General features: G+C 46.8%; 1 protein-coding gene across 1 annotated transcript; it reads left to right on the plus strand.

Annotated features, from left to right (window-relative positions):
• Nucleotides 1–2,188: 2,188 nt before the first annotated feature.
• On the plus strand, nt 2,189–10,550 carry LOC122400508. Its single transcript, XM_043402030.1, has 2 exons — nt 2,189–2,926; nt 10,428–10,550. Exons 1-2 carry the CDS (start codon nt 2,189–2,191, stop codon nt 10,548–10,550), a joined length of 861 nt encoding a protein of 286 aa, XP_043257965.1.
• Nucleotides 10,551–24,672: the final 14,122 nt, after the last annotated feature.

Here is a 24,672-nt window from a genome sequence, read left to right on the forward strand (position 1 = left end):
TTGGTTTTGTGAATGGTACGTGACGGCAGGAGAAACGGGGGCCTTGGCTTAACCGCCTGGGCCAAGAGTATGGCGACTCTATAAAATCGCCCTCCAATCCTAAGCTATGGTGCGCGGCGATGGGATGCATGGTTGGGGGAGAAGGCCCAATCCCAAGCGACCACCTCCGGGGCACCTGCCGAACCCCCGGAGTATTAGGCTTACCCGGGTAAGGCGGCTCTGCCCGGGTGGACCTTTATTTCCGACCTACTCGTGGGATTCATATGGATTTTCTAAATAAAACGGGGTTGGGACGGGTTATATTGGAGGGGAAGGACGATGACGGTGTTGGGGCTAGGGTGACGGCGCTCGCGCCTCACTCAGCACCTGGCCCGGTTTCGTGGAAGGTGGAGGAGGACGACGAGACAGCGTCAGTCTCGTCCTTCTCCTCCACGAGGAGCCACATAGGCTCCAAGAGGAAGCGGACGGGGCAGGCCGTCGACGGAGTGGACCGGGCGATGAACCCGGTCGTGATGGTGAGTTGCCTCAGGGACGAGGTAACCGAGGAGATATCCGAGAGGATCTCCTCGTCCCTGAGGCGGGTGGAGAAGGTGGCCGCGGCCTGCTCCTCGAAGGGGCAGAAGACCTGCGGGGCAGACCCCCTTAGGGTAGCGGCCCAGAGGATGAGGGAAGCGACACAGGAATTGTGTGGGCGAAATGCCCGGCTGCAGCTCCAGGTGGAGGAGGAGCGACGGGGGAGGATGAGGGCAGAGGCGCGCTGGAACAGCGCAGCCCTCCCTCCTATCCTCCCTCCTCCTCCACCTCCACCGCCACGACCCACGGTCGTGGAAAAAAAGCGGAGTGCGGCGGCGGTGTTGCGGGGACCTTCCACCCGCACTCCGCCCGTGCAGAGTTCCCCATCCTCCTCAGAGGACGAACTTCTGAGGAGGATCGGGAACATGATGGATAGTAAGCTGGCCGCCTTCCGGGAGGAGCTCCTCCACGGAGGTGCGGTCAGCAACAAGAAGGCGGTGCCTCCACGACCAAAGTCGGTTCAGGCGGGGAAGGCAAAGGTGGGTGGAGGGAAGGCTCCACTCACCGTGGCAGTTCCGGTGCCGCGGGTCGCGGCCCCCCAGGGGGGTAGTGTACCCGCGGCCCCGGTGCGCGCGTCCTCCGCGGCACCATCCCAAGGGGTGGTGTCGTGGAGCGAGGTAGTAGGGCGGAAGGCGAAGAGGGCGGCGAGGAAGACCTCGCAGCCGCGACCTGCTACCTCGCCGCCCGCGGCCAAGGGAAAGGCCGCGAAGGTGCGACCAGGGCGCCCCCCTAAAACGGCGGCAGTTACGCTGACCGTTCCTCAGGGGGGCGACCTGACACTCGCGGGGGCGATGCAGCTCGCCAGGGATAATATATCCCTGGAGGAGCTCGGCATCGCTTCCGTGAGGGCGAAGAGGGCCGTGACCGGGGGTCTCCTGCTGGAGATCCCTGGTCCAGAGGGCGGCGAGAAGGCGGACCGACTCGCCCAGAGGCTCCAGGAGCAGCTGGGCGAGCGGGGTGTCCGAGTCGTCCGGCCCACGAAGCGCACAGAGATGCGCATATGTGGGTTGGATGACTCGGTCACCGCGCAGGAGGTGTCCTGTGCACTAGCGATGGCGGGTGATTGCCCCGAGGGAGACGTGCGGGTCGGAGAAATCCGCAGGTCTCCTTCCGGCCTGGGGTCGGTGTGGGCCCGGTGTCCCCTCTCCGCCGCCCGAAAGGTGGCGGAATCCGGGAGGGTATTGGTGGGGTGGGTTTCGGCGCGAGTGGAGATACTCGCGCCGCGGCCACTCCAGTGTCACCGCTGCCTCGAGCTGGGGCACGTGAGGCAGTGGTGCACCTCGCCGGTGGACCGCAGCGGTCAGTGTTACCGCTGCGGGGCGAATGACCACCGCGCGAGCCAGTGCTCGGCGGCCCCCCACTGCCCGCTATGTGCGGACATGGGGAGGCCAGCCGATCACAGGGTGGGGAGCAAAAAGTGCTCTCCCCCCTCCCGGAAGGGGAAGAAGGGGCCCACCCCGGGTCAAGCACCGCGGTTGCTGGCAGCGTCCACCATGGAGCTGGACGGTGCCACAGGGACGGACAGCCGGGAGGAGGCTGGGACGGCCGTTAAATAACGGCGCCCCGCCTCCTCCTCCAGGCCAATCTCAACCACTGCCGCGCGGCACAGGACATGATGTCCCAAGTCCTCGCGGAGTGGGGGGTTGGCCTGGCGGTCGCCGCCGAGCCGTACCGCGTGCCGGATCACCCACATTGGGTGGGCGACGCGGACGGTTTGGTGGCGACGGTATGGGGAGGTGGCGACGGATCCCCGCCGTTCTCCATTCTGGAGCGCGGTCGGGGTTTCGTCGCCGTGGACTGGGGGGGAGTCGCCGTAGTGGGGTGCTACATCTCGCCCCGCAGCGGTCACGCCGCGTTCGAGCTGTACTTGGCCGAGGTCGCGGCATGCGTGCAGCGCTGCGCGGCCCGGCCGGTGCTGGTCCTGGGGGACTTTAACGCCAAGTCGGTGGCTTGGGGATCGCCTAGGACCACCGTTCGCGGCGGGATCCTGGGCGACTGGGCGGCGGGGCTCGACCTTTGGTTACTGAACCGGGGGTCGGAGCACACGTGCGTGCGGCGATATGGGGGGTCTATCGTGGATGTTGGATTCGCGACCCCCAACGCCGTGCGCATGGTGTCGGGTTGGCAGGTGGCCCCGGAGGCAGAGACACTCTCCGATCACCGGTATATCCGGATGGAGGTCTCTGCCGCCGGGGCTGCGTCCCGGCACCGCCGCCCGGATGGCATCCCACCGCGCCGCTGGGCGCTTCGGCGCCTGGACAAGGACGCCCTGATGGCAGCTGCCCTCGCTGCAACTTGGCCGCAGGTGGCGGCCGAGTTGCCAAGCATGGAGGAGGAGGCTGCCCGGCTCGGGGTACTAGTCGCAACCATTTGCGACGCGTCGATGCCCCGGGTCGGGCGAGCTTCTCCTCGCCGGGCGGTGTACTGGTGGTCGGCCGCGATCGCGGAATTGCGGGTCGCGAGTGTCCGCGCCCGACGCCAGTACGCCCGCGCGCGCCGTCGTCTACGACCGGACGATGGCGTGGCGCGAGCGAGGGCAGATGACCTGTATGAGGCATACCGGATGGCGCGGGTTGCTCTGCAGGTCGCCATCAAACGGGCCAAGGCCCAGGCATGGAAGGATCTCCTCCAGACAATCGATGACGATCCTTGGGGGCGCCCGTACAGGGTGGTGCTGAAGAAGCTCCGCCCGTGGGCGCCCCCCGTCACCGAGGGTCTTGACCCCCGGCTGCTGGAGGACGTGGTCAATACTCTTTTCCCAATTCGGGTGAGGGGACCACGTCCTCCGGCGGAGGCGGCAGTCCCAAGGGAGTGGGCGGCCGAACTGGGGGTCACTCAGGGGGAGCTGGCCGCGGCCATCAGACGGCTCGGGGCGCGTAACACGGCCCCGGGTCCGGATGGTGTGCCCGGCCGGGTTTGGGTCTTGACCCAGGGCGTCCTTGGGGCTGACCTCAGGCGGTTGTTCGACCGATGCCTGAGGGACGGGCGATTCCCCCCCAGTTGGAAGGTGGCGAGGATGGTCCTCCTCCGGAAGGAGGGTCGGCCCGCGGAGTCTCCCTCCGCATACCGGCCCATCTGTCTCCTCGACGAGGTGGGCAAGCTCTTCGAGCGGGTGATTGCTGCCCGCCTCGTCGAGCACCTGGCGCGGGGTGCCCCCGGCCTGGCCGACTGCCAGTACGGTTTCCGGGAGGGTCGATCGACCATCGACGCGATAGGTCGTGTCAGGGCCCTCTCGGAGTCGGCCGTCTCCCGGGGAGGGGTGGCTTTGGCAATATCCTTGGATATTGCCAACGCCTTTAACACCCTGCCCTGGGAGGAGATAAGGAGGGGGCTCGAATATCATCGGGTTCCCCCTTGTCTCGGGGCGGTCATCGGGGATTATCTCCGCGGCAGGTGGATCGAGTATCCGAGCCGGGATGGGCATATGCGGAGGGAGGTGTACTGCGGTGTTCCGCAGGGGTCGGTCCTCGGGCCACTCCTGTGGAACATCGCGTACGACGCAGTGTTGCGGGCCGACCTTCCCGACGGCGTCAGCGCCGTGTGTTATGCAGATGACACACTGGTGCTGGCCGTCGGGGCGCACTGGGGGAGGGCCAAGCGTCTCGCGGAGGAGGGGGCGCAACGCGTCGTCGACCGCATCAGAGGGATGGGGATGACGGTGGCGGTCCATAAGACCGAGGTGATAGCGTTTCATTCACCTCGGCAGGATCCGCCACCCCCTCTGATCCGCGTGGGTGAGGCTAATATCGAGGTGAAGCCCCAGATGAGGTATCTGGGGCTGATCCTCGATAGCCACTGGCGCTTCGAGGAGCATTTCCGCTGCCTGGTCCCCCGGCTGGAGAGGATGGTCGGGGCTTTGGGCCGGATTCTGCCCAACCTGGGGGGCCCGGCGGGCCGAGTTCGCCGCCTCTATGTGGCAATGGTTCAGTCGGTGGTCCTATACGGGGCCCCCGTCTGGGCGGACGACCTGGCGGCCTCCCGGCGCGGCATGACTATGCTGCGTCGGGTGCAGAGGCGGATGGCTCTAAGGGTCGTCCGCGGGTACCGGACCGTGTCACATGAGGCGGCGACGGTTCTTGCGGGGATGCCGCCCATGGATCTCCTCGCGCGGTCGCACGCGATTATGTATCGTCACCGCGTCGACCGTCGCGCGGGGGTGGGGGCGGTCCCGGGTGTGCAGGAACCTGCTTGGGGCGAGTTGAAGCGCCAGGCCCGGCAGTCCGTGGTGCACGCGTGGCAAGTGCGGTTGGCTCTGCCTACCGCGGGGCACCGGACAGTCGGGGCTGTTCGGCCACTCCTATGTGAGTGGCTGGACAGAGGCCATGGAAGCCTCACTTACAGGATGGCACAGGTGTTCTCGGGGCATGGCAGCTTCGGGAGATACCTGTGCCGGATAGGGAAGGAGCCGACGGCGCGTTGCTGCCATTGTGACGCTGAGCAGGACACGGCGGAACATACCCTCGAGGTATGCGCTGCATGGGAGGGTGAACGCCGTGTCCTGATCGGCGTCATCGGGCGGGATGTCTCGCTGCCGGGCATGGTGCGCGCCATGCTCGGCAGCGAGGAGAAGTGGAGGGCCGTGGCCTCCTTCTGCGAAATCGTAATGTTGCAGAAGGAGACCGCGGGAAGGGAGCGCGAGCGTCAGCGGCGTGCTGAAGCTCGCGCTCGTTTGGTGGCGAGAGAGCGTCGCCTGGGCGTCAGGCGTCGCGGGCGGCCCCCTCGGCGTGGCGCATGACCCAGGCTGGGAGGGGGGGTCCTGATAGGAGCCCCCTCCCGCCAGGCGGAGTAGGGTCGGACCGGATGGGGTGGCAGTGCCTCCTGTCCGGGCCCGGCGCACGGAGCGGCACCCTCGGTGGCCTGGTGCGGCCGTGAGCTGTCGGCCTCCGAGGGGAGGAGGGGGGGTCGCGGCGGTTGCGAGTTGGGGCTCGCAGCCGCCACTAGACGCGGCCCCGGGACGGATGGCGGCAGGACGATGTGACCTCGTCCTGCCGCTATGAGACAGGGCGATTACCGGGGGGACCGTTTGTCCCCCCGCGGGTGGGCGCAAAGCGCGGGCACGGGGAGGATACCGGAAGTATACTTCAAGCGATTCCCGGTATCCTCCCAAATCGTGCGGAAGGGTCACCGTGGGGTTTTTAGTGGGTAGGTCCCGCGCCCGTTATAATGGGCGCGGGGAATCCCACACACCCCTCCCGCCTCTCCCCAAAGAGGTGGGAGGGAGTCTTTCGAAGATTTTCCCCACGAAAAGGCTAAGAGCGTGCGGCGTGCGAAATGAGAGAGAGAGAGTGAGTAGCGTAAGAGTAGGCTAAGAGCGTGCGGGCGCGAAATGAGAGTGAGGGGGAAAAGCGGTGGAGCGATGATGTAAGGGTAATGTAAGAGTAGGATAAGTAGGATAAGTAGGATAAGTTAGGTTAAGGAAGAGCTGTAAGTGTGAGGCGAGGAGGATGTGTAACCCTAAGGGGAAACAGTAAAATAAATCTATCTATCTATCTATCTATCTATATTATTTTAATATATTATAACTTTAAAAGAGATTCTCTAGATTTTCTTCTAACTCCACTTCATTACCGATCCCAATAACTTAACAACAAATCATATGCTATATGTAAAATATGCAAAATAAAAAATATATTTTTAAGGACCTCTAGTAAACATCCGCAATCTAACAATAACGTGTTCTGATTGAAATACTCGCAAAACTCGTATCTTTGAGTTCACGATTAAAGTAGAACTGAAACTGTAAAATAAAAATCTGTTAAAAACAACTGACAATTTATAAGTGCACCTAATAATTTTTTATATAATATTTTATTTTAATGATATAATGTAATATTTGTCCAGCATTTTAGATAACCAATATATTCTAAAAATTCTTTTCACATATCAATAAAATATGCTCGTTTACGTAGAACTATATTTTTTTAAAGCAAGTAATGTGACTTGTACATATTTTATTTCAACAAGGATAGACTTTTAATAGCCCGATTTATTCAAATAGTTTCATTTTCTTTCCAGCATATATTTTAATAATAGAGTTCGTTTGGATAAGATTTGGATAAGTTTAAATTAAGCCAAGTATAATTATGATAATTCTTGAAATTAAAAAAAGATATTTATTCATTTAAATAACTTGCGATTATTTGATATTTAAATAGTTTGTGCGGTAGAAGGTAAATTAGTAAAAGTTAAAAAATGATTTAAAATTTGTAATTTCTTTGAGTTTAGAATAAGAGGATTTTAGAACACAATTGTAGCTGCGTAAGGAAAAGAAAGAATTAAAATCTTAATACCTAATAGAAGTACAACTCTTATAATTAACATAGAAGTTTTTAATTTATTACGTTATAGCCACTTTAACATTTTGTATAAATAATGTTTACCATATAAAAGATATGTTTGTCACATAGCGATCATAAATTCATATTCCCATATTCACGGAAAGAAAACTATTCAACATGTTTAAATAATAGAGATGTTCGTCTGCCGATTACATATATTTTCTGTAGCAGAAAATAATCTTTCACTACATGTATACCTAACTAGTATTCCAGACTTGTACTACTACAGTTAAATTCGGATAATTGTGTTTGTTATCTTTCCACCAAGTAAGGATGAATGTCCTTGATTGCTCACTGGCTCACATAGATAAGCTTTACATTCGATATTCCATGATGTTGAATGGTGTTCATTAATTCCTTCATGTGTCGAGAATCGGAAAAAAATTGAAACAAACTTGTAGAAGATAAGTCTTGAAAATCTTTCATTTACAGTCTCTGTAAATCTGAAAATTTATGTAACTATATCTGATTCACTTGTTATTATAACAATAGTTATTAATAAGGCATAAGCTGTATCTTGGTCCTGTGCATTCAATAATCTATTATCGATTCGTGGATCCATTAGCACTGCTATGATAAGCGGCTTACTTCCATGTAACTTTGGTTTAATCAAATTATTCAAATAATTGAACAGATTGAATTGTTTTAAAGTTTGATTAAATATTCACGCCACTTGGATAATCAAAAATTGATTATCAAATACTTGACTTGAAAAAATGAGTTTTTTCTTGGTTTAAATTTTAAATACTTGAAGAGCTTTACCAGCTATCGGCATTGTTTGTTTTCCGTTTGCTTTGGCAGCGACGTGTTATTATTCTTCTATGTATTCGTGTACTGTCATGTCACAAAGCTCATTGTTGTGTGCCGGAAATATTTGAAGAACCACCCAATTGAATTGAAAAAAATAAACAAATGTTTATTTACTTCTAATTAAATAAACCTATTATTAATAATAACCATAAAGAGACAACTTGCTGCAAATGTGTACAAAATTCTTAATCCTCAAAAATAGCGTTCAAGTCGCATCCACATTGTAAACCCAGTTATATTAGGGACTTCATTTGCATTCTTAACCTTTAATTATCTTTAATTGTTTTATACAACTCCAACACGATACAAAGTTTCCTATCGAATAAACCAACTGTTCTATTTAGAAATAAATGTTTATTAACATAAGAAAGGTTTCTGTTAACATTTTGAAACAAAAAATTAACTAATTTTATATCGTTACCACAGACATGCAGTCTCGTAGACCATTGTTTTAATTACATAATTGGTATCCTATATGGTCATTATTTTCTTATATGGACTGTTGTATCTCGACGGAAGTGACCCCCATTTCAAAGGTTAGATAAGTAGCAGGGCGATTACCTAATGCACGCAAGTGGCAAGGAAAAATTGGGGAACGAAACTTTCGGCATACGTAACATAATTGACCCCTACAACCGAAAATAATTTTTCCAGAACGATTTGAAATTTTTTTTTAAGTCGAAAAATTTAAGCACCTATTCGAATTTTTTTTCGAAAGTGCGTACCATTTCGGGGGTATATCTATTGACCAAAAATGATTCTAATTGACCCCTGCAACCGAAAATAATTTTTTCAGAATGATTTGAAATGTTTTAATTTAATTTTTTAACAAAGCCTCAGTCAAGAAATTGATATTCTTGATTTTCGATTTATTTTGGCCTCTAGAACTTCCCATTAAAATTTTTCCCAGGGGTGGCCGGACATTCTGTATAATAACTAGACTGGTTGTCTAAACCACTAAATGTATATGTATTTCAAATTAAAACTGTGAGATTATCGATATAAAATCCTCACAGTGGAAACCACTCTACACAACTTAAGGAACTAGTCGGTCACGTCATTGTTTTCTCTTTTTTTCCGATCTTTTTGTTGTACGCGTCAATTCTAATAAAGTGTATTACATTCTTTGCATTCGCGCTTTATTTGTTAATTTTCCGCCTCGTAGTCCACTGATCACTCACAAAAACTACTTATGATTATATATTATATTAAGAAATATCGCAAAATATATGTTCCGTAACTACACGCATGGGGTCAGTGATTACCAATAAACAGACATAATTCTCGACCTTTGTTCCACGAATAGTGCTGAATCTCATAAAGGAGATCGATTTAGGCAGCTATACTGGAAAATGACATTATGGAGCACGATTTATACGTACAATAGAAGCTCTGAAATTGCAATAACTCCATGCAAGTAATTAAAGGTTAACAATGTCCATCGGAAAATTGATGTGAAGAAGGACAGGAACGGACTATGATGGTTGAGTGTACCACTTACTCATGCTATGTGGGCGTAACATTCCTTTGATGTAACAGACAAATGACATGTTACAATCTAAATTTCGGCTTCACTACCTTCCAACAGATCTCCGCCCAAAATGTGGTACAGAACTCCTTTGATATTAATGAACATTCATATAAATGCTGTAATGTACGTGTTTTACACGTGGAAATTGGTTGGTTAGTTGGTTCGATATTTGAGTTCAGTCTGGACAGCCTCTTGTATACTCTGCAAACATCTACAAAGATCAGTTCAAATTATGGGTAGATTTCGGGATGGGTTTATTACCCGAGTACGCACTTGCATAAATAAATAATTAATGTGAACTTGATTATTTGGATAAATATAATATCGTATAAAAATATTAATAAATAAATTGTAATCCAATTTCAGATCGCGCAAAAGAATATTAAAATATCTGTGAGTAATTTAAACTACTCACGTATTTAATAAAGAACGTGATTTGACTGAAATCAATGACATTTCATTAAATTGCAATATTACGCCGTATTGGAAAATTACAATACGTTAGATTTGTACAGAAATCGCGAACGAACGGTATATACATATAATGAGTCGAGAAAATAACTGCACATCCAGTTTTCAGATTACAACTTTATACAGGGAGTCCGATTTATCTGGAAAAACGAAATGTCTCTTAAACAACTAAAGATATTAAGAAAATGTTTTAATAAAAAATTGTTTAGTGTGAAAGAGGGTATAATGTAAAGGAAATAGTTTTCTTGTTAGTGGAAAAATGGCGAAGATTCCAATATCAAGGTAGTTTTTTTAAATGAAATGAATTCGACATTCTTCCACATTTTGGTATAAAAAGTATGGTATTCTATTTAAAAAAGCAAAGTTGACCTTTAAATCTCCAAAACACCTTCACCTATAAAGAAGATAAATGCACTACATAGTGTACCCCTTTAAACCATGCAACTCTTTTATACAAAATTTTTATACAAAACTGACCACTAACCTCTTCTTATATTTTTTTAACTTTTGCTGATTGATCCTTATTGAATATTGCTGATTACCAATCAACGAACTTGGGTTAGTGTAAACACTCCTCCTACAGTTCTTAAGGCGTTCGTTGCAAAGGGGTGTCGCGATGGGTTTCGCAAGGGTGGTGGTAGTTGTCGACATTGAGAAATTTCTCCAAGTGTTGAACATCGGTGTCGTTACCGTTTCAAACACAGGTTAAAACTACCCTTCAGAAGTCCCTTCTTTATGATACCTCATCGGGTATTAAAAACGAGAGAAGCGACTTTATAGATATAAGAGCTATAAACTGCGCTTACTTTCGTCAGGATGTGGCTTGATGATTTAATTACACGCTAAACGTAAATGAAAATTTCTAATTTCTAAAAGAGCCTCCTTCCTACATCCATGTCATAAATTCTATTGTCGAGGGGACCATATATTTGCGTACGCGTCAACAATATAACAAAATCTAAGTAACAAAAAGAAGAAATTATACTTATTTTAAGTAAAGTAAAAATGATATTAAATAAGGTTCTAAAAATTAGTTAAAAAAAAAAGAAATTTCATATTATCGACGTTTTGTAGATTTGTGTCGTTCGACGTCTTGGTATTTGTGTCCGACGTCTTAGTAATTTGTATCTTGTATGTTAAATATCGCGCCTTATATCCTAATGCAAGAAGCCAACCGCATTCAATCAGAACTCTTTTCGTTCAGGATTGGTGCGCTGGTACTTCTTGCATTTCGTGTTCGCGAGTGTGGATTGCGCGTCCCAGGTATCGGGAAAATCCCTGGCCCAACGGTCAGGACCAGGTCGCGAGGTCGCTGGAGCGGGCCCTTTATGGCGGTTATGTGATTTAGTTTACATTGACACTAAAACCACTTAGATAATGGCTTGTAGCGTCAATGTAAACGCTAAATTGCCGGTATAAATGGACCGACATGTTTCGCGACGCAACAATATAGATACAGAAATATGAACCGTTTATTTTGAAAGTGGCGTAAGTCCAATCATAGCCATCAAAAACATATTATTTCTTAAATAATGTTAATGCTAATTGGGATGATAAATTTGACACCCTTAGAAACCCAAAAATATTATTCTACTATGTCATCTGTTACCCATATTTTTAAATTTAATCTTCAATATCTTGATTCGAACATAAATGAACTTACGCTACTTCCAAAATAAACGGCTCATATATAAATAAATATATGACAATTGAGACGTGTAATGGATGAAGGACACATGTATATGCCTAGGTTTTCTATGTAATTTTATGTGTGAACTTCCTTTCAAATTCCACCTTTCAAATTGTGGTAAAAGATATATGTACATACAATAAAGATCAGCTGAAAACTTATTTTATTAATTTGAATAATCGCACATAGAAATTTTTACATTCTTATTATATTCTTCTGTTTATATACTTCCGCTGGCTGCACGTCCTGCTGATTCCACACGAAGAATTTCTTGACTCGTCCTGATTGCTCTTGACTGGACTTGCTTCCTAATCTAGAAGAAAACTGTTCTCCTCTTCTGAGTGGTCTTAATAATAGCTAAGTAGGAAGTGAATTATTTTATAAAAGGAACTGAACTGCTTTTGAGAAAACCCGCCTTGTATAAGAGTCTTTTGCGTTCCCTCAGTTTCGTTTTGACGTTTTAATTTTAGCTTATCTCTGGCGTACGTGATTGTTTTGGTTTCCATTGAATTCGGTGAATTCGATTTTACGTCTTTAGTTTAGTAACGTTTATATTTCAAGTTACCTGCTTGCGATAAAATAGTAGTTTGTTTCTATTACGAGACGAGCGACAAAAGTTTATAAACATATGCTGAAACGTTAAAAATTAAATATACCTGATGCTATATGGTACGTGGAATTAATTCGATACGTACGATCAACAACATTGAAAAGTGCAATGAAAACTCGATAAATGTCACTACTCCGGATCCGGTCAGGAACACTTATGGAATAGGAGAATAGTTTTTCGAATTTGATTGTAGTTTGCCAACGCCACGAACATAGAAAGAGTTAGTAGTTAAGGAAGAAAGAGGGACTGAAAACCGGATTTATCGCCTCAGTTTAAACATCCGTGTCAGTGTGACCACACTACTGCACGGAAGAAAGTTTTTTATTTTTTATTTTTTGTTAATAAAAATTTCACTATCATGAGAGGGGAGATTTTTCTGATTAAAATGAGAGTAAACACGATATAAATCGGTCAATCTTTGGTAGCATAATATTGAATTAAATATTGTACTTGCGAGTCTTTCTCTCTTTGTTTATCTTTCTTGTGCTGTTCTTTTCTATCTTCGGAAACATCAAAGAACGACGGATCGAGGTGCTGGGTACATTTATCGAATAGGAGGTAGCTATTTTCAAACGGAACGCTTCCGCTGTTCCGTAAGTGATCAAAAACTGCAACACTTATGAGATAGGAGGTTTCGTTAACTACCTCTGTTCGATAAATGTACTATGCGTTGCGAAGATACGATATGTACATGTTTTGTAGATACCTTTCCTTAACTCCGCTGAGACATTTCACTCGAAATTGAACACGTTTTGGCACACAATTTCAGATTTTGCACAAACTGATATATTTTCAGAAATGTAATGCGTAGCGATCTTTATATGAAAACTTAAACATATTAAGGTAAGGGTGTACATATATTCAATTTCAAGCTCTAAATTCGTTATTTTACTTTATTGACAATGGTAGAACCAAAAATATGATTTGTAAGAATTAATGACTGTGGGTTCATGTCTTACGAAACCGAGAGAAAATATTACAAACGGAAAGGTGTTAAACACGCGATCGAATATTCATCGAGAAGGACCATATGCTTTACATTTACCATTTCATTTTCTCAGAGATATTTCCGTGGTTCCTGCATCGACACGATAAAAAATGTGTAAAAGTGCAGCCGTTGCACGCGATGCGATAAATTTTACGTGCAACGAGTCGCGTTATTGCTAGCCGACGAGATAAAAATCAAAGTAGCGCGGTAAGCAGCCATGCACCGGTGTTTTACAAGCCACCCGGTTGATATAAGTGAGAAGAAAAATCGTGGCTTTAGGAGATTCCCAAGAGCACGATATAAAACACCCGGAATAGCATTCAGTGTCGAATAAAAAGATCTGCGGAGCGCTAAAGGATCGTTTACGGCTTTCCCGAGTCTTATTACTTTGGAGAAGTGGAAAAAATTATTAACTCCCTTGGAAATTAATATTTCTTAAGACACGCGTATTCTGGCCTACCATCTTTTTTAATACTAACGACAATTTTTAAAATGTGAATAGGGGGACTCTTATGTTATTTTAATTTGGGCAAAGCTCACAAAATATTGTATTATTCAACGTGAAAAGTAATTACAGGTTTCAATTAAATTAAATTAAGATTATTTTTCGATGAAATTATTTGAAAAATATTTGATTTTTGCACATGTTTGAGCTCTATTCTACTATAAATAAAGAAGAATTTAATTTGTATTATTTACTGACGTCGATATGTAGCATTCACTGTACCTTTAACAAAATGAGACCCCTTGACGAGCGCCACAAAAAATTATTAAAACATATTTCAATGCCTATAGTCATGTCTTTGAAGATTAATTTTAGAACTCATTTTTTTCATATTGCCATTTCAAAAATGTTACAAATTTCATCGATTTTCTTTTATTTCAGACGTCTCACTTTCATAAGGGTACAGTGAACGCTACATATCAACGGTAGTAACTAATAAAAATTAAATTTAACAATTCATTTACATTTTCCAGTTGCAGTAAAATGGAGCTATACAACTTCTTTTTACCATACATTACAAAGTTTGTTGCTGAGGATTTTCCAACATCCAAGTTGTGATCCATTATCGCTATAGGAGAGAACATGATGTACGATCTATTCTGGCCGTAGCTCTTCTAGAACGATCTTGTCTTATCACTTCGTGAACTATTCTCCATATCACTTCTAGGTCGTAACTCACCATTATGTCATGAATAGTTGACTATCCGATGGGGATTAATGATGCAATTTGACGATATTTTTTAACTGTGTGATTTTGTAGTTCAGGGGTAGCCGTCTTTCGCGTAGACCTAATATACAGGGTGTTCACATTATTACTAGCCAGCAATTTTTTCGAAAAGTATTTTAATTAGAAAAACATGAAAGGAGAATAAAGTGTTACAGTTTCCTATGACCAATAGGATAGTGTATACCAATTTTGTATATTTATGTTATTCTTATAGTAATGCAAGTGATCTTAATCTTGATCTACCCTGTATGTATTTCATGCAACAGCATTTTCAATAGCGATTATAAACTTTCTTTGATAATAGGAAAACAATTTTAAGTATCTGAAATCTTATTCAAAAAGTCACAGTGATTTCTACTATTTGATTAGGTATAAATAATCACAGTAGGTACATGTTCACTGTGCTTTGTAAAGCTTGGTAGTGGTAGCTGAATATAAACGCAACTATAAGCATTGCTGTATTTAGAATTTGACCTAACTACCGATGAAAAATATCAATTACTAAGATCCTGAAAATGATGGAAGAAGTTTTAAACCCTAATAATAAAAGGAGAACTTCTGCTTAAGATTAAGAACATATACAAGCCCAATATTGTGTCGATTAGATACTGACCTGCTTAATAGAAATCGATTATTATAAGAAGATTCTTGAAGCAAGTAATCTGCAATCTTCTACCTACAAACTTTTTAATTTTCAGCGGACACTTAATATATATTCTGGGTGAGATTGAATTATTTTGTATAGACAAAAACGAAGCATTTCAAGTCAAGTTTAAGATAATGCATATTGTATACAGGGTGTTCGACCACCCCTGGGAAAAAGTTAAATGGTAGATTCTAGAGGTCAAAGTAAGACTAAAATTAAGAATACCAATTTGTTGATGGAGGCTTCGTTAAAAAGTTATTAACGTTTAAAGTTTCGCCAGTACTGAATTTTTCTCTCGAAAATGCACAGGATTTCGGGGGTATATCTATTCACCAAAAATGATTGTAATTGACAGCCACAACCAAAAATAATTTTTCCAGAACGATTTGAAATTTTTTTTCATCGAATTTAGGCACCTATCCCCTTTTCGATTTTTCTTAAAAATTCGGTTTTGAATTTTAGTAATTTTGTTTGACGCCCTACAGAAAAGTTGTCTAATACTTTTTTTGTAGGTATCCGTGAACTCTACTTCAAAAAAAGTTTCATTGAAATATATTCACTATTGTAGGAGGTATGGCTATTTGAATATTGGACCATTTTTATGGGGTTTTTCTCATTTTGCGGAGTCAAGAATCAACTGTTCGAATATTTTTGCGATTTCTACATATTCTTCACCTAAATACGCGTTATTTGCCGTTTGAAACATTAAAATCGTCCAATCCGTTCAGAAGTTATGATGTTTTAAAGATACGCATGCAGGGAACCTTTCAGGCCTCACGTTAGATTTGTGGTAAAGAATTTTTTTTAATCGAAAATGTGTAGGATTTCGGGGGTATGTGTAGTGACCAAAAGTGATTGTAATCGACCCCTGCAACCAAAAATAATTTTTCCAGAACGATTTGAAATTTTTTAATTTAATAGCTAATAACTATTTAACGAAGCCTCCATCAACAAATTGGTATTCTTAATCTCTATACAATGTCTCTTGATAAGGTTATAAGATGTTCTAATTGTCAGTTTACCATATTAAGTGAACTACTACCTAAAGCTTAGAAAAGGCAAAGTATTTTTAATCTTCCAGCAGAGGATGTTGACTATTCTAAGCGGTATATCAGACCTGGAGATAACTGCAGATGATATTCTAATTTTTGAAGTAGTAAATATTGTCGACGAGGCCATAACGAAAATAACTAAGCTAAACAAAGATAAGTTGAACCTGTTACAAAGCTCAGCAGATAACTTAACTTAACGTAACTTTTGCAACGAGGAATTCGAAAGATTCAGGTCGGATTGGAATTTTTGTACATGTCACGTCTTCGCCACATCATCCAATTCCAAACGGAAAAGCAGAAGCTGTAGTCAAAGTAATGAAGAACTTGATAAAAAAGGCAGAAGAAATATGTGAGAACGTCTGGTACTTTCTTTTGCACCAAAGAAATGTTACGAAGCGGAGTACACATAAATCCATCGCAACGAATGTTCGCAAGGAGAATACAAAATATTTTCTCAGTTGTTAACTTTGAGCAGTAGGCAATACAAAATTTACATAAAAAAAAACAGAAGCAAAGAAATTAAAGAAAAATAGGGAATTAGCAAATTATACTATGGTAGAAATTGTAAAATACTATCAGAACTCTCCAAGAATCAGAGTACATATTAAGATACAGATATTCCACAAAGAAAATAAGTATTGGCAACTCATAGAAGAGGTTTTGACGTATTCGTATCTAATAGAAGTGAATGGTAAAAGGTATAGAAGAAATAGAATATACGTAAACCCTTTTTAAGAAATAACAAAAAGGAAAATCCAAAGAATACATCTAAAAATACAGATACACAATGCCAGAAATTCTCCCCAGAAATCGATTCTGCAGTCATAGACGTAGACTTGGACATTATACATGAACGAAAAGAATCTTGTATGCAATCGACAGTTGTACGTGTTGATCCAATTGCAGAAAAAGGTAGAGGGAAGAAAAAAGGGAAAAGGAAAAGTAACAAAAAATGAAAAAAGAGAACGTGACATATTATATTATAATGCTCTCTTACGTCAATATTCTACTGAGAGTTTATTACTTTTTAGAAGGAGCCCAAAAGTTCCTATAGTTTGGCCCTGTAGAAAAGAACAAAATTTCTACGCCCGTGGTAAGTGATTACATTTCGAATAATACAAGAAAAACATACAACATTTTAACTGTTGTTAAACTGTAATGAGTGATGTAATAACAAAAAGTGATGTTTGTTATCCACCACTTTCTAAATACAAAATTTTCTTGTGTCCTTTGAAATAGTAAGATACTCTTTTTAAAAGCCGCACTATGAACTCTAAAAAACTGATAATATTGTTGTTGAACATTACCGGTATTATTTATAAACGATGAAAAAATATTAACAATAAGATAGAAAGTTAATTTAATTATTTTGTTAAAAATCTAATGATCTCATACATAGCGGTAACTTTATCATGTTTCATAATTTTCTAGTAAACCGTTTTATATTAAATTTATGATTTTCTGATAAATCACACTTGATATATAAAGCACGTCCAAAGAAAAAATATTTACGCAAATGCAAAATTGGCCAATATTTACCAATTCTCATAAAATATATAAAGTAGTCACCATGCTAAACTCTGATAAACGCCATTATATATACGCATATACAGAATTTTATAATCGGGGTTTTCCATTTGTAAATACTAAACAACTCAAAATATCGAAATAAAACGGAGGGTATTAAATTTTGATCAAAAGTATAACCTCTCTTCTATTAAATTTTTTAACTATCGAGCATATAACGGGCCATCTAAAAAAAATTGCAAAGTGCAAGAAAACAAAGCATTAAATCTCGATCGATAGCAATGTGTACTCCCCTTCTGTTATATTTTATAACTGCCAGGAAAATAAAAATATTGACCCAGAAAATCTTCTCAGATTCAATTTCACTAACGTTTGGTCGACACGAAGCCTCATGAAAACAATGACGAGAACCATGTACGCGTAGGGGTAGAAGTATGGGCAAAAACGCGACGATGTCTGCGACACGAACACAATGCTGTTTTATTCTCTTAGTTTCTGCAAGGCCAGAGAGACTAGTTAAGAGGTAAAAAGAGCATGCTCGATCTCTTAGTTGGCTCGTTAGCCAGCGAGTTCTTTCTTCTTCCACGGACTGCTAATTATCCGTATAGCTTCCAAGAGAGCGCCACCCCATCGCGGAACTCACCCCTTGGCCGCAGGGCAGAGTGCTGAGCTTACGAGTTCGATAATCGCTCCTTCCGCGATAAGCTCTGATTTATGGGGTTTTCAACGTTCTTAGACCATCGACTCCGCTAACTTTTGGATAATGTAAAACATTGTTGTCTATAGTTAGTTATCCGCGAGGACTATTTTCCTGTTGAGGCAGCTGCTCCGCGCATCAGATTTTCGCGTCAAATCATACGTTGATAGTTTCCGTTCGTTTCACCCCCATTGGAATTTGCAATATTTACCGTACAGCCTCGAGGAATTAACTTCTGGAACATTTGTTTTCCCACTCAAGTGGTCTTAACCTTCTTACTCTCGAAGTAAAGTGAGTCACATAATTTGCCAAAGACAAGTATTTAAAGTATCCGTTTTACAAAAATGTATTTTATATAAAAATTATACGGTGTCGAAGGAACATGTGATAATTAATTTTTTAAATTACCTATACGTTTACAAGATATTAAGGTGACTGATTTTTTAAGAGAATGTCTATCTTTTTATACCAAAATTTAAGACAGCAGTTTTTAGAGAAAAAAGCATTAAGCTATATTTGTGCTAAACTTAATAACTAACATGATATTTATAAAAAAATTTAAGATCATTTTAACAACTCGTAAAGGAGTTATTTAAAAAAAAACCGTTCGGGCTTCATACGTTCTCTTCAAAACCACATAATCTTGATATAAAACAATTGTAGACTCACAGTTTCATGATATGAAACAAAGTTTATTCAGAATAAAATTTCTTTTGAATGGATATTCATTGTATGTTGCCATAAAAGAACTTTCAAAAATTAGGAAACATTTCCCTTCCATTAAAGAGTACAGAAAGAAATTTTCCTACTTTTGCTACCTCGTGACTTTCCAGAATAATTTTCTTTATGATACAAATTTTTCAATGAATTTAAGAAAAGTTGATTACAAATTAAATACTTCTTGAATACCTGATCTCTCGCAACGAATTCCAGTCTGTGAAATTCGCTAACTAAATAGTTACTAGAACATGAGGAGTCTGGATTATCGAATTTTCTGGAGAACGCGTACATCCCTGTAAAGCCTTTGCGGTTTAATACCATAAAACTGCGAAAGCTGCAAATTTTTTCATATTGCGCTTTTGTAAAATGTGAAAATGAATTCATTTTCAATTAAATTATTCGCTCGTAAATTTAATAAATTCAAAATTTATATTTCCATTGAAAAATTGATAGAGACAATTACATTATACTACTTTTAAATATGTCACTTTAATACTATTTTAATTGAAGATAATAAATATTTAAACAAAACTATACTTTTATAAATATATTAATAACAACGTTTATACATAAATAAATTTGGACTTCCATGTCCGGTGTGAAAGTGTAGAGACGGTTGAGTGAACGGTGCGAGTGAAAGAGGTGAAAAAAAGGGGTTAGCGAGCAGAGTAGGGTGTGGAAAGGGTGAGCGGTGGTCGGGGGTGAGCAGGTTGTGAAGGGTGAGAAAGGGTGAGGAAAAGGGCTGGGCGGGAAAGAGGGAAAGGCAGGCAGGGAGCGAGCAATTTGAGGTTAGGGCGAGGAGTGAGAGAGTAGAGCGGGAGAACGATAGGCGGTAAAGCGCGGAGAGAGTGTGGTGGATAGGTATCTGCTGGGAGAGTCTTCAATATATACACTTAATACGATTGCGTTCACAAAGACTTTTATTTCGAATACACGCTTCGGTTTTTATATGCTTCTGTCTTCTCGAGGGCGTCGAACAGAACTGGGCCCTTTTCATCCCTTGGGCCATGTACCAAGGGGGGTGCGCCAACTTAAATCTAAATACTACAAACTAGTGACTTTTACTTAAACTAACTAAAACTAACTAGACTAGGAACTTAACTAGATGGCGCTTGTTACTCCTGTGACGTTAGCCGCCACAAGAGAGAGGTAGGTGGCGACATCGGGCGGCTGGGAGAGAAAGGAAGCTAGGAGCGGGAGGTAAGGAAGGGAAAGGTGCGTTTGAGGGTAGATAGGAGGGTGAGGAAGAAATGGCGGGAGGGAGAAAGGGTGGAAAGGTGGAGGAAAAGGGTGAGGACAGGGTGATAGGGCGGACGAAGATGAGGAGGTGAAAAAGAGAAGCAGGAGGACGAACGCGGAGAAGCCAGGGAGAGAAAGGAGTCTGAGTGGAGGAAGCAGACTGGAGTTAGCGGAGATGTGGAAGAGGAGAAGAGAGAAGGAGGAGGGGGAGCGGGAGGAAAGGGGGGGGGAAGATACGTTCATGAAGAGTAGGAAGGTGCTGAGGTCGCCAGTGAGGAATGGGGCGGGGGAGGACGGAGCGCTGGAGAGTCTGATCGGAGAATTGAGGGAGGAAATGAGGAAGGACTTAGGGGAGGTGAAGGTGCAGGTTAGGGAAGCAAAGGAGGAGTTGGGAAAGGTCCGAGGGAAGATGGAGGAATGGGAGGAGAGGTGGAGAAGGGAGAGGGGGGAGATGGAGGATAGGATGGCAAGGTTGGAGGAAAAGATGGGGGAGGCGATACTGAAGGAGGAATGGATAAGGAAAGTGGAGGGGAAACTAAAGGTGATGGAGGCGTGGGGGGGCGCAGAAGGGGGCAGGGAGGGAGGTGGGAGAACGTGGGGATAGTGCAGGGAGGGAGAGGGCAGGGGAAGAGTGGGAGGCAAGGGTGCAGGAGCTGGAAAGAAAACTGGAAACGAAAGATAGGGAAGAGAGAAGAAGGAACGTAGTAGTGAAGGGGGAGGTGGGGTGGGAACGGCGATGCAGAGGGCAAAAGAGGTTCTGGCGGTAGTAGGAATACAAGGGGGAATTGTGGGGGCGAGGGAGGTGGGAGGAAGAAAGCAGGAAAGGAGAGAGGTGATTCTGGAGGTGAGGTTGGAGTCAATGGAGGTAAAGAGGGAGGTAATGAGAAACAAAGGGAAATTAAGGGGAAGGAAGGAGTGGGTAGAAGATGACCTGACGTGGAAGGAGAGGAGGATGCTATGGCAGTTAAGGAGGATAGGAGAGGAGGAAGTAGCGAAGGGAAAGAGAGTAAGGGTAGGGTACGGGAAGATAGTGGAAGGGAGCAATGTGGTTCTGGGACGAGAGGAGGGAAGTACTTAGAGACTGGAGGGGGAGAGAGAAAGGAGGGGGAGAGAAGGAAGTAAGAGGGGCGAGTTTGGAGGGAGGGAGGAGACTGGAGGGACAAGAAGAAAGAAGGAGTGAAGAGAGTGAGGGGATAAAAACTAAGGAGGAAGGAGGGGAGGATGGACGGGGATGGGGGGAGGGAGATTCAGAGGGGGGAAGGAAAAGTTGGAGGATAGCCTTTTGGAACATAGCGGGGGCGACGAATAAGGACGAAGAATTCTGGAAGGGGTTGGAGGAATGGGAGGTAGTTCTGATGGAAACGTGAGTGGAAGAGAGGAGATGGGACAGTGTTAGACGTAGGCTACCAGGAGGGTACAAGTGGAGTGCCCAGTGGGCCAGGAGGAGGAATAGAAAGGGGAGAGCGATGGGAGGCATGGTGATAGGGGTGAGGGAGGAGATGGTACGGAAGGAGGAGCACGGTCGGGTGGAGGAGGAAGGGTTGATGGTGGAGAGGGTAAAGGCAGGGGAGCAGGAGTGGACGGTAGTGGCGGTTTACGTGAACGGGGATATGGAGAGGAAGTTGGGAAGGATCAGAAGGTGGATGGAGGGGCAGGAAGAGCTGGGGGGAGTCGCCGTAGTGGGGTGCTACATCTCGCCCCGCAGCGGTCACACCGTGTTCGAGCTGTACTTGGCCGAGGTCGCGGCATGCGTGCAGCGCTGCGCGGCCCGGCCGGTGCTGGTCCTGAGAGAATTTAACGCCAAGTCGGTGGCTTGGGGATCCCCTAGGACCACCGTTCGCGGCGGGATCCTGGGCGACTGGGCGGCGGGGCTCGACCTTCGGTTACTGAACCGGGGGTCGGAGCACACGTGCGTGCGGCGATAGGGGGGGTCTATCGTGGATGTTGGATTCGCGACCCCCAACGCCGTGCGCATGGTGTCGGGTTGGCAGGTGGCCCCGGAGGCAGAGACTGCTGGAGGACGTGGTCAATACTCTTTTCCCAATTCGGGTGAGGGGACCACGTCCTCCGGCGGAGGCGGCAGTCCCAAGGGAGTGGGCGGCCGAACTGGGGGTCACTCAGGGGGAGCTGGCCGCGGCCATCAGACGGCTCGGGGCGCGTAACACGGCCCCGGGTCCGGATGGTGTGCCCGGCCGGGTTTGGGTCTTGACCCAGGGCGTCCTTGGGGCTGACCTCAGGCGGTTGTTCGACCGATGCCTGAGGGACGGGCGATTCCCCCCCAGTTGGAAGGTGGCGAGGATGGTCCTCCTCCGGAAGGAGGGTCGGCCCGCGGAGTCTCCCTCCGCATACCGGCCCATCTGTCTCCTCGACGAGGTGGGCAAGCTCTTCGAGCGGGTGATTGCTGCCCGCCTCGTCGAGCACCTGGCGCGGGGTGCCCCCGGCCTGGCCGACTGCCAGTACGGTTTCCGGGAGGGTCGATCGACCATCGACGCGATAGGTCGTGTCAGGGCCCTCTCGGAGTCGGCCGTCTCCCGGGGAGGGGTGGCTTTGGCAATATCCTTGGATATTGCCAACGCCTTTAACACCCTGCCCTGGGAGGAGATAAGGAGGGGGCTCGAATATCATCGGGTCCCCCCTTGTCTCGGGGCGGTCATCGGGGATTATCTCCGCGGCAGGTGGATCGAGTATCCGAGCCGGGATGGGCATATGCGGAGGGAGGTGTACTGCGGTGTTCCGCAGGGGTCGGTCCTCGGGCCACTCCTGTGGAACATCGCGTACGACGCAGTGTTGCGGGCCGACCTCCCCGACGGCGTCAGCGCCGTGTGTTATGCAGATGACACACTGGTGCTGGCCGTCGGGGCGCACTGGGGGAGGGCCAAGCGTCTCGCGGAGGAGGGGGCGCAACGCGTCGTCGACCGGATCAGAGGGATGGGGATGACGGTGGCGGTCCATAAGACCGAGGTGATAGCGTTCCATTCACCTCGGCAGGATCCGCCACCCCCTCTGATCCGCGTGGGTGAGGCTAATATCGAGGTGAAGCCCCAGATGAGGTATCTGGGGCTGATCCTCGATAGCCACTGGCGCTTCGAGGAGCATTTCCGCTGCCTGGTCCCCCGGCTGGAGAGGATGGTCGGGGCTTTGGGCCGGATTCTGCCCAACCTGGGGGGCCCGGCGGGCCGAGTTCGCCGCCTCTATGTGGCAATGGTTCAGTCGGTGGTCCTATACGGGGCCCCCGTCTGGGCGGACGACCTGGCGGCCTCCCGGCGCGGCATGACTATGCTGCGTCGGGTGCAGAGGCGGATGGCTCTAAGGGTCGTCCGCGGGTACCGGACCGTGTCACATGAGGCGGCGACGGTTCTTGCGGGGATGCCGCCCATGGATCTCCTCGCGCGGTCGCACGCGATGATGTATCGTCACCGCGTCGACCGTCGCGCGGGGGTGGGGGCGGTCCCGGGTGTGCAGGAACCTGCTTGGGGCGAGTTGAAGCGCCAGGCCCGGCAGTCCGTGGTGCACGCGTGGCAAGAGCGGTTGGCTCTGCCTACCGCGGGGCACCGGACAGTCGGGGCTGTTCGGCCACTCCTATGTGAGTGGCTGGACAGAGGCCATGGAAGCCTCACTTACAGGATGGCACAGGTGTTCTCGGGGCATGGCAGCTTCGGGAGATACCTGTGCCGGATAGGGAAGGAGCCGACGGCGCGTTGCTGCCATTGTGACGCTGAGCAGGACACGGCGGAACATACCCTCGAGGTATGCGCTGCATGGGAGGGTGAACGCCGTGTCCTGATCGGCGTCATCGGGCGGGATGTCTCGCTGCCGGGCATGGTGCGCGCCATGCTCGGCAGCGAGGAGAAGTGGAGGGCCGTGGCCTCCTTCTGCGAAATCGTAATGTTGCAGAAGGAGACCGCGGGAAGGGAGCGCGAGCGTCAGCGGCGTGCTGAAGCTCGCGCTCGTTTGGTGGCGAGAGAGCGTCGCCTGGGCGTCAGGCGACGCGGGCGGCCCCCTCGGCGTGGCGCATGACCCAGGCTGGGAGGGGGGTCCTGATAGGAGCCCCCTCCCGCCAGGCGGCGTAGGGTCGGACCGGATGGGGTGGCAGTGCCTCCTGTCCGGGTCCGGCGCACGGAGCGGCACCCTCGGTGGCCTGGTGCGGCCATGAGCTGCCGGCCTCCGAGGGGTAGAAAAGGGGTCGCGGCGGTTGCGAGTTGGGGCTCGCAGCCGCCACTAGACGCGGCCCCGGGACGGATGGCGGCAGGACGATGTGACCTCGTCCTGCCGCTATGAGACAGGGCGATTACCGGGGGGACCGTTTGTCCCCCCGCGGGTGGGCGCAAAGCGCGGGCACGGGGAGGATACCGGAAGTATACTTCGAGCGATTCCCGGTATCCTCCCAAATCGTGCGGAAGGGTCACCGTGGGGTTTTTAGTGGGTAGGTCCCGCGCCCGTTATAATGGGCGCGGGGAATCCCACACACCCCTCCCGCCTCTCCCCAAAGAGGTGGGAGGGAGTCTTTCGAAGATTTTCCCCACGAAAAGGTGAGTTAGGGGTGGGGTT

Source organism: Colletes gigas, unplaced genomic scaffold, assembly GCF_013123115.1.
Source record: "Colletes gigas isolate AHSC1104 unplaced genomic scaffold, ASM1312311v1 Colletes_gigas_Sc00018, whole genome shotgun sequence".
Taxonomy (NCBI): Eukaryota; Metazoa; Arthropoda; class Insecta; order Hymenoptera; family Colletidae; genus Colletes; species Colletes gigas.

Excerpts from the sequence above, each read along its gene's own strand:
- LOC122400508 (XM_043402030.1), top strand. The coding sequence starts at position 2,189 with ATGTCCCAAGTCCTCGCGGAGTGGGGGGTTGGCCTGGCGGTCGCCGCC. Across the intron at positions 2,927-10,427 it reads AGGAGGCTGCCCGGCTCGGG|GTTAAAACTACCCTTCAGAA; the intron begins GTACTAGTCGCA and ends TTTCAAACACAG.